Below are 10,043 nucleotides of genomic sequence, written 5' to 3'. Positions count from 1 at the left end.
CATGCGAGGTGACTGTGCGCTGCGCAGCCCCCTGGACACTTAGAAAATTTTAAGAATGGGAAGGCGAAAGCCTATCTGTGCCTTCAGCTGAGGAGGTTAAACTCAAATCATCTTCGCCTTACCTTAGCAACGCCTGACCGTTCATGTGTTGGGCACCAAAGCGTCCACCAAATGTACTACCTTAAGCGTGGGGCCTTAATGACCTCAGCTATATTTGGACCGGCGTAACGCCACACCAATGTCGCGGCGTTCGTCACAGTACCCTCGCCCCTCACTGCTCGTTTCGCTTCCATCTGAACGCCGGATTTCTTCGTCTCCTGAAGTGCAGGAAGCGCGGCCTCAAGATGGCGTCCCCGCCGCCGGAGGACGACGGGGCCTGGCCGGAGAGTGCGGCCTCCAGATCCAAGTACAGCGTCGCCCAGGTAGCCAGGCTGGAGCAAGTCTTCAGGCAGCACAAATTCGTCGACGGGAAGCAGACTGTCGAGCTGTCCCGGGAGCTGGGAATCACCATCAAGCAGACCAGGGTGGGAGCATGCATTCACACTTCGAACGAAATCGCGCCAAAAAAATGCATCGAACTGCTCAGGAGCATTTGCTGCTCGGCTGAAACAGAGTCGAGGGTGAATTATTTGCACGAAAGAACCGGTTAGCATGCAGAATATGGCGACGGCTGATGGAGGAACACGCCGCCTCGCAATCGTGAGGAGCAGATAAGAATCAATGACGATAATCGAGTGGAGTTGGGAACAGACGTTCTGTATTAAAATATGGTATTCCGAGGTTCCCCTGTGAGCTCCGTGGAGAACGGTGCGACTGTAGTTGTGTTGCTCCTCACTTTGCACGGTGTCCTAGGGGAAGAGAGTCTTCGGCGAGGTGACTTGGTATCCTTCCTAGTGTGGCATTCTACCGACTTGCGGGCTGACAGCATCTGGGGCCTCGTGGAAGTGTTTGTAGCGCCGATGAGGATTGGGGAGGGTGCGCAAAGTCTCGTCGAGTTGCAAATGACAACTTGAAAGTGAAAAGAGAGAGAGAGAGAGAGAGAGAGAGAGAGAGAGAGAGAGAGAGAGAGAGAGAGAGAGAGAGAGAGAGAGAGAACTTTATTTCGAAGTTCAGTCTGATTAGACGTGTTAGGCGACCGGCAGCCGCAGCGTATACCATGGCAGCTGGTTCCGCGAGACTCTTCTGCAAGCCCGAGCGGGCCGGCGCGTCCTCCCGGAGGTCGATTGGGGAGATTAAGGGGAAAGGGTCTCCAGGCCGTGCCCATATGTGAGACGGACGACGGTGGCTTTCGCAGGCGCACTCCGACATTTGGCAGTGCACACTTGGTCGCTCCATCGGCGGCCAGCAACGTTCTACGTGATTACACCGCCTCTCACCCCGTCACACATTCTTGTACGCTCCCGCCCCCTCTCCTCAATACTTTCCCACTCCACCCGCTCCACCCATTCCCTGCCGCTGCCTACTTTCTCCGTCCCCTTCGACGAAGGTTTTATCTTGTTTAGCGCCGTCCAATTGTGGATCCGAAGTTTTTTCGCCTACCTCAACACCTGTCCCCCTTTTAGATCGAGTGGTCATCCTTTAGTCTGTAAAGCTTCTCCCTCCCTTCCGAAGTTCCATCCACTCTCTTATCATCGTGCTGTCCCTACGCCCCTCCCCCGACCCCGCATTCTTCCGCTACACTTTTCTTCTATCCCCTCTCTTCCGTGATGTGTCCCGTCTGTTACCCACCGAGCATTCCAAGAAGGGGAAGAAGACGAACCACTTAGAGGCCCTGCGGTCCCGCACCCACTCTCACAGAACTACTCCGACATCCTTAATCACCACAGAGCTTCCCGCAGGGCTGTACTTCCCCCACATCCATCCCTAGGTGTGCCCGACGCACACAGTTGGCGATGACTCCAGACCGAGGCTTGCCACAACCACACTTCCTCCATAGGATTTTCTGAACCGCATACCCCACCCCAACTGCCCATACTGCCATGGAACCCCAAACACGATTGCTGCGCTAGTCGGTAGTATTTTGCCGCCCCTGCAACCTAACGCGCTTATAACACATTTCCCCACCCCGCGCGACTACACACCATCCACCCCACATTACACTACCCCCTATGCGAACACAGCGGCAGCCCAGCTGCGCTCTACCATATGGTTTGGGCGTGCCAGTCAAATCCAGACCTTGATCCAATCCCTAATGCAACTCACGAGCAGTGGGAGAGTGAACTTGCCAGTTCAGACCTGAGTAAGTCCCACAATCCGGTGGAGGCGGCCGCACAGGAGCGGCTGCCGGACAATATTGCAAACGCGATTGCATCGCCGGACTACGCGGTGCAGTTGCAAGCCGTCCAGCAGCTCGAGGCAGCCCTTGCCAGGCAGAAGCGTCGGGAGGCGAGTGCCGAGGGTCCGAGGGGACTTCTCCGGAGACCCGCCGCGCGCCGAACCGGCGGACGCCGGCAGGACACAGCTTTGAAGACGTGAGCGGCCGCGTCAGAGAGTAGGCTGGCTCCGCGGAGCCCTTGCTTACTCTCTCTGCAGGAGACTATCCAATAAAGTTGTTTCTCTCTCTCTCTCACCTGAGTAAGCAGCTTTGGCTCGCTGAAAGGGCGAAGACGGCAGGCCGCACCAACGGAGTCCTGGAATGAGGACCCCGACCACGATCCCGCTCGACTTCACTGTTAATAAAGTTTTGCTCCTCCTCCTCCTCCTCCTCCAACACATCATCATCATCATCATCCCCCTTCTGACGCTTTTCTCATGCTCCTCGCTCCTCGCGTAATGGACGCAGCGGTGCTGCGTTCCCACTCATCGCGCGTTATTTGCTGGGACGTTTTTTTTTGTGTGTGTGTGTTGTGCTTGGAGCAGCTCGAACCGACATCTTTTCTCCTAGAATTGGCTTTTCTCTTATTTATTTTATTTATTTATTTACACAGTACCCACAGCGCCTGAGGCATTACAGTGGGGGGGGGGTAGTACAACTTAGATCAGAAAAATATAGGTAAGGCCTTTTTTACGCCATCTTTTACACATCTCTCCTAACTAGGTTTTCTATTTGCTTTAGCAACAACCAGTGAAACGCGTCTACCCAATTAGAAGAACGTCGCCACTGTCAGTTGTGTTCTTATATTTTGCCCAAAATGTCCCACAGGTTTCCTTTGCGCTGACTAATAAGGATGGCAGCAGTTTTGGTAGATCGGAACGGCCTTGCCCATGTATGCTTGGCCTCGAGGCCTTCTCTCAAGCTGCTTTTCGGCCAGGCTTGATTCTAATGGTCGACAGACACAAACCAAGACTGCTCAGTCATGCGTGGATCCACTTTAGTGCCGTGGCTGTAAGATGAGCCCAGCACATGCTTGCCGTGCCTGTCGTTGGTAGGGTCAGATCAATAAATTTCGGGCCCCGGGGCTAAGTGCGTCTTTGGGGTCCTAATGACGACGACAAAAATCACCAGGCCGATTCACACAACGGAAAAGAAAACCGTCTTTCGCGCCAGATCTCGACGCCTTGGAGGTAGATGGTCTGTCTTTTTTTTTTTTTTCTCTGCGCTCAAAGCAGTTTTGAGCAGCTGCAAGCAGCTCCGTATTTTATTTGCCCATAGAATGACTATGGCCGGATCAGTTTTGGGCTGCTTGAAGCTGCTGTGAGCAGGCAAAAAAAGAAGATGCCTAGAGCGTCCATCGGGGTACACCCCGATATATTCTGACCTACCGTCGCGAGACAACGGCCAACTTTCATCTGCAGGATTGGTAATTTAAAGAGCATATTACCGGATTTCAAAATGCTACGTTATAAGGAAAGCCAGGTGTGCTCGTAACTGCGTGTGTGTGCGCGTGCGTGTGTATGTGTGTGTGTGTGTGTGTTCTGAACTGGTGGAGTGACACAATTTATTTCATGCCCCGATGATCCCTTTCGGTGTTCCTTTCTTTGCCATCTTGTTTTGCCACGTGACGGCCGACAGACATGGTTCCAGAACAGGCGCGCCACGATCCGCCGCCAGGCCATCCGGGCGGCCGGAAAGAGCTACGTGCCCAACCTGCAGCTGCCCACGGCCGGACCGAGGGGGGCGTGCACGTCGGCAGGCTCGCTGCAGTGCCACGACAGCCGCTCGCCGTCGCCGGGACAGCACGCGGCCGCCGGCAACCAGCCCCGCGGAACCGTGATCCACGGCCCTAGCCCCTACGCAGAGGTCCAGGGGCCACAACCCGAGCCGTCTGCTGCGTGCTTCGGAACGTACTCACTCGCCGTCCCGAGACCAGCTCGGGTTCGGAGCCTGTGAGTTGCTTCACCAATCAATCAATCAATCAATCAATCAATCAATCAATCAATCAATCAATCAATCAATCAATCAATCAATCAATCAATCAATCAATCAATCAATCAATCAATCAATCAATCAATCAATCAATCAATCAATCAATCAATCAATCGCTCAATCAATCAATCAATCAATCAATCAATCAACAAATCAATCAATCAATCCAATCAACCAAACAATCAATCAATCCAATCAACAAATCAATCAACAAATCAATCAATCAATTAATCAATCAATCCATCAATCAATCCATCAATCAATCCATCAATCAATTGGCTCCTTTCCAAACCGTACTTCTACATTCTCAACTGAGGGAAGCAAACATTGCGCCATCGCTTCACGTGTAGCATGTATGATTTTTTTTTTCCCTTTTGTTCCGGATAACAGTGTTTTTAAAGGAATCCCAATTCCTTGTTACCGCTCTCCCCTCCGGTGCAGTGACGACGACGACGCAGTCGCAAGACCGCAGCGCGGCATTCAACGAATTGGGAACACTACTGCTCGCATTAATTCTGCCGTAACGAACTCACTAGAGAGTCAGTACTAGCAACGTCTGTATTAGCCACGGAACAGCTCAAACCATTTCGCAAGCTGAAGTGTGTAAGGTTGAGCTTCTTCGTGTGGGGGCCGCGAGGAATTACTCTTCAGCTCGAACTTGAAATACATCATTGCATTGCGCTATGAGTTTATACTACAGAGCGAAAGAGGGAGAGGGGGTACGTACTAGTGAAGCAAGAAAGCAGTAACCACTATTTTTTTTTTTTCAAACTTTACGAAATGTCAAGCGTGAACCGCATGGCGCGTTTTTGCACGCGATTCGTGCGCGTCGGCGTTGCGCGTGCGATTTTTTGACGCCCGCGGCGACGATCCCGCGCGCGCGGCAGCTTCTGCCTCGCTCAGAAAATGACGCGCGTCGCGCGCGGCAAAAGGAGGAGCCTGGCGACTTGCGCCAGTGGGGAGGCGCGCGCTTCGTGGCGGCAGTTTCGAAGCGCTCGAGACAGCCGGCTGGCTCCGCCAGAGATATTTCGGCTTACCACCCCGGCAGATATTGCATGGGCGCTTTCACTAGCGGTGCGGATGATGTTTTACAGTGCCTTTTTCGCCCACATTGTAAGCTCCTTTACCGCACAAGAAACTTCGTGCGTACCTTGAGCGGCGTACCTTGAGTGCTTGCGCCCTTATTGATCGATAGGTCGGTCCATTTATGAAATTAGTTGAATGTCTTAAATGATTTAGTGGATCCGCCATTTCATGAAGCATTTTCTCATACACCGCGGCGGGAAGCCGCTACAGCGCGTCTATGCTACGGGATGCTCATGCAGTGCTCAGACAGCGCGCAGTTTTATTTTGGTTGACCGCCCTATAGTGCACGCTCAGTAACTAAAAATGACGCCGTGTACGTCCACCTACTTTTTCATTGAGGGCCGACATTGAGAGTACCGTATTGTAAGTTGACTATAGGACGCCAAAATTCATGCGATTTAGACTTGTGCTCTGTTTATACCTCATCTACCATGTTTGATCTAGAAGGTCGATCCAGCCACAATGACCCCGTGCATGGACTCGGGCCGCAATCTATATGTGTGTTTCTGTTTTTCTTGCTCTTTTTGTTCGTGTTGTGTTCTGTTCTTTTCTGTTCTTTTTGTGTGGTTCTGTTATGGATTTCCTTGTTTCTTCCTTGTTTTTGATTCTAGAAGTATATATTCGTTTTTCATCTAAATTAAACTCAGTTGGCAATTTAGCGCAGTGGTTGTCTTTACTTCCTATCGTATCGTTTTTTGGCTCTGTTTTTTCTAAGTACCGTAATCCTAGTCCTGTTACCGGAAGTTCGAGTCGCCGTCTCAATCTATAAGAAGAAAAGCATTACAGCACGTGTTTTGTTGAGTTTGCCCATCCGCATGTTTTTATTGTTTTTTTTTACAGGTCTCCGTCGGCGTCATCGATATCTCCGGTGCCCAGCAGCGGTGAGGAAGACGGAGCTTTCCCGTCGGCGTACCTTAGGCCTAATATGGCGGCCATCCCGGGCCGCCACTTCGGCAGCTACGATTCCCTTTGGCCCCGCTTCGCTGCCGCTCCTCCGATTAACTCGGCAATCAGTCGGTCGGCGCCCTGCATCTCGCCGTCCCACATTCGACCACAACAACAGGCTCAACTTCAATACTGGCCGCCTGAATGCAACCCTCCTCCTCCTGGTATGTGCCACATCTTTCTATCCACCATCTACCCCGTCCTGTATTAGACCAGTTATTGCGGGGGTGCAGGCCAGCCTGTGCATGGTGCTTGCTGCTGTAGCACTACATCCTCTCGGTGACTAAACTGGAACTTTACGCTTGGAGAAATGCAGTGATGATGTAATTGTTCAAAGTAATTGTTAACGTTGGGTCGGGTTGCGGGCACAAGGCGATTCAACCAAATCCCTCCACGTCGCAATAAAGTTGTGTTTGCAGAGTAAAGACACACAACAATGTGAATACGTTCGTTAGCGCAGCGGTAATGCGTACTTAGTCGTTTCAGTTGTGTCCCTAGCGTACATTCCTAGTGTGTTCAAGGGCGTCGTTTAACACGCGTGTGGTCGCCGTGGTAGCCGTCAGCGCGGATTAAAATAAGTGCTTACGAGGTCCCCTAAGCGCTCCTTATGATGTAGGGATCACGAAAGTATTAGTGTGCAATAGCCGAACGTGCCCTCTCATGATCACTATCATCCTTATCCCTTTGCACCTTTTACTGGCTGCGCACGTAGACACCATCCTAGCCCGTGCACCTTTTTTTTTCTTGATTGAACAAAGTTTGTTCGGTAAAGTTCAAATTTCCTGCGTTCGCACTAACGTCACTAAATAAGAGCTTTTAAAGTATCGGCACTCTTTTCTCTCATTGTTATGTGCCACCAGGATTTTCATTGGTGGGTCGGCACCACGTGATATCTGTTTACATATGGGCGCAGCCATTTTGTTTCTGGGCGCCTCTCCTCTCTCTCTGCTGCGCGGACGCTGGAGCGGCCGGTCGCACTCTGCCCGTCACAACCTGCGGCAGTTTCGTTGGGAGAGATGGCAACACTGCTTGCCAGAAACAAAGTGGCCCCAGACGCTTTCGGGTGCATGAAGTGGCGGTACTCTTAAGCGTAGCTTATTTAGTGACGCTAGTTCGCACTCCTCGCGCCATGTGTTAGGTCTGCGCGCGTCTTTTTTTATATATTTTGTTTTTGTTGGGTTCAGGTGGCTCGATCAACCATCTTTTGTTTTGGTGTTTGCGTTTCTCTCGTCTCTGTATTTAGCCTTTTTTTTTTTCATTCGCTATTCTAAAAACCAATAAAACGTGCATTCTTAACTAACAGAACGATGGTTCTCTTGGTTATGCATGTATGTTTTCCCTAAAACCTATACCCAAAGTTTTCTTTGAGCTGGCCAGCTTCGGCATATATAAGCCATGCCAGCAGATTTGGTAGTTCACAACGGGCTTGCCTATATACACGCCGCGTTTTAACACTCTTTGTTGACATTAATGCTTTCACCTGCTGTTTGTTCTTCGAGCGTCGGCCATCCTTTCGGCCACGACACCGGATGTTCGGCCTACCAAGTTGACCAGTTCTTTAGCATTAAAAGAACCATTATTGAGTGACTTCGCACGGCGCTTTATAAGTAGAAAATTCGTGGTGCTTTCTCACGAAATCTCGTGATTGGCGCAGCCTAACCGTCTGCCAATACTTACTAACATCTTCAGGTAAATATGCAAAATGTTACAGGCGTTTCTTTTTCTTTTATTGCATGTTCTTGCTACTGTTTTGGCAACCGACCACGCGCCAAAATACTGTGAACGAGCTTTCGATTTACGTTTCACCGCCTTGGACATGGCGAAATGATGGCGTATACGAAGCGTTCGCTGAACAGGCTTTTCAGCACTACCAAACCGAAACAGATATCCACCGTCTCTACAAGAACGCCCCTGCAAATCGTTCGTGCTTATTCAATTTCCATGAGCCTGCAGTGCCCGCAGTAACGTCACTAAATAAGCTACGCTTAAGAGTACCGCTACTTCGTGCACCCGGAAGCGTCTGGGGGCCATTTTGTTTATGGCTTGCAGTGTTGTCATCTCTCCCAACGAAACCGCCGCTGGTGTGACGGGCGGAGTGCGACCGGCCGCTCTAGTTAGTGTCCGCGCAGCAGAGAGAGAGAGAGAGAGAGAGAGAGAGGCCCAATGGATGCTGGACAGGTTAGCCAGGGGGCTTGCTGCTTCAAAGGGGATAAGGCGAAAAGGCGTAAGGGAAAAATGTTAACTTAACACTAGTAAATAATATGGGAATATAAAGTTATGCAAAATAGTCAAAAACTCCTTAGCAGAAGAAAGACCTGGGGACCCTAGGGCTTACGGGCTTTGAAGGTGACTGCCTCATGTACTGTTGTGACGGGGTACCTCTTATATACACGCCCACCCGTTTACATACGAGCCACCCTATGTTGCCGGCCTTAATTCACCTTAATTCATCGTAGCTCATCTTAATCCACTCCTAATCTCACCTCACACATCGTTACTATCAATCACTAAGCAATCATTAAATCACATTGGTTTATCTTAATCCACACAACTCATTATATAACAGCTTAATCCATCCCTATTATACATTACTATTAATCACTACTCAATCATTAATTAATTTCCATCTTATTCTACCTTACCCATCTTAATCAGCCTTAATCTGTCCACGTCAATCCTACCTAGTTTCATCTTAATCCACCTTTATCTTAATTTATCCTAATCTACCCTAATCCATCTCAATTCTCATTAATCCCACCTCACTTAAATAATTGCTGTCCCTCACTAATTAGTCATTTACCCATTCCACTACATACTAACCCAATTTACTCCATCTTAATCCACCATATTACCACCTTACTAATCATTACTACTACTACTATCACTACTACTACTATTACTATCAAATACTAATCAAGCATTTATTGACTTCGGTGATCAGTAATCACCTTTTATTCACTACGGGCATGCTTTGCTTCGCTTCTGGCCTTCCTTGGGTTTTTGTATACCGTTCGTATCTTCGTCGGGGTCGATCCAGGTCCCCATCAGAGGGTGATAATGCTTTCGCTTTAAAAATGTATTCCAATTGCCTGAACGTTCTGGCACTGCGCATGCGTGAAATCTTCAGAGGTTATTTATGCAAAAGTCTGGGCATTTTTAATTTTTGTCCATTTTTTAAATGTTTTCGTTGTTCTTTTTTTTGGCGTATTATTTGCAGGCCCATGGCTCGAAAACACGGCATGGCAACAGGTGCAAGCTTCCCATCAACAAATCGGCGGCAGCAGCGCAGGCACTTGGACGCCGTCAAGTGCGGTGCCAGACGGCATGCCGGGGGCCGTTGGCGGAGTGTTGCGCAGACGACCACCTCTGCAGACGGACCACGACGCCTCATCGTCGTCTGCTGGGGAGACGGAACGCCCTCCTAGCATTGCAACTCTGACATCCCTCGTGTTGGAAATGGAGACAGCGGGCATCGGCGGCGGAGCCGCTGGGTCTAATGAAAATCTTCACTCATGAGCACAAATAAGAATAATTGTTAAAGAAATAACAAAAATAAAAATTTCCATCGAGCTTCCGTTCTCTTGCTTATATCTTATACCTGCTTAAAATATAAAACTCGAAGACGAACAACCCTAAGTATAACGTACTCCTTAGTACTAAAGGTTGCTTCCCCGCAAGAAGACCCTGTGTGCAGGGGTGCACCCTT

At 49.8% G+C, this 10,043-nt stretch overlaps 1 protein-coding gene across 1 annotated transcript; it reads left to right on the top strand.

The window, feature by feature from the left end:
* Window positions 1-312: 312 nt before the first annotated feature.
* Window positions 313-9,853, top strand: LOC144149550 (uncharacterized). Its single transcript, XM_077681177.1, has 4 exons — window positions 313-524; window positions 3,953-4,266; window positions 6,233-6,501; window positions 9,555-9,853. The coding sequence occupies exons 1-4, from the start codon at window positions 345-347 to the stop codon at window positions 9,851-9,853; spliced, it is 1,062 nt and encodes a 353-aa protein (XP_077537303.1). The 5' UTR covers window positions 313-344.
* The last annotated feature ends 190 nt before the right edge of the window (window positions 9,854-10,043 follow it).

Source organism: Haemaphysalis longicornis, unplaced genomic scaffold (genome assembly GCF_048455015.1).
Source record: "Haemaphysalis longicornis isolate Haplotype H1 unplaced genomic scaffold, Haemaphysalis longicornis Haplotype H1 scaffold_8, whole genome shotgun sequence".
NCBI lineage: Eukaryota > Metazoa > Arthropoda > Arachnida > Ixodida > Ixodidae > Haemaphysalis > Haemaphysalis longicornis.
The sequence above is the reverse complement of the archived record's forward strand: the minus strand, read 5'-3'. Positions and strand labels throughout refer to the sequence as shown.

Coding starts and splice junctions, on each gene's coding strand:
- LOC144149550 (XM_077681177.1), top strand. CDS start 345: ATGGCGTCCCCGCCGCCGGAGGACGACGGGGCCTGGCCGGAGAGTGCG. Junction 525..3,952: donor TCACCATCAAGCAGACCAGG/GTGGGAGCATGC, acceptor GACGGCCGACAG/ACATGGTTCCAGAACAGGCG. Junction 4,267..6,232: donor CCAGCTCGGGTTCGGAGCCT/GTGAGTTGCTTC, acceptor TTTTTTTTACAG/GTCTCCGTCGGCGTCATCGA.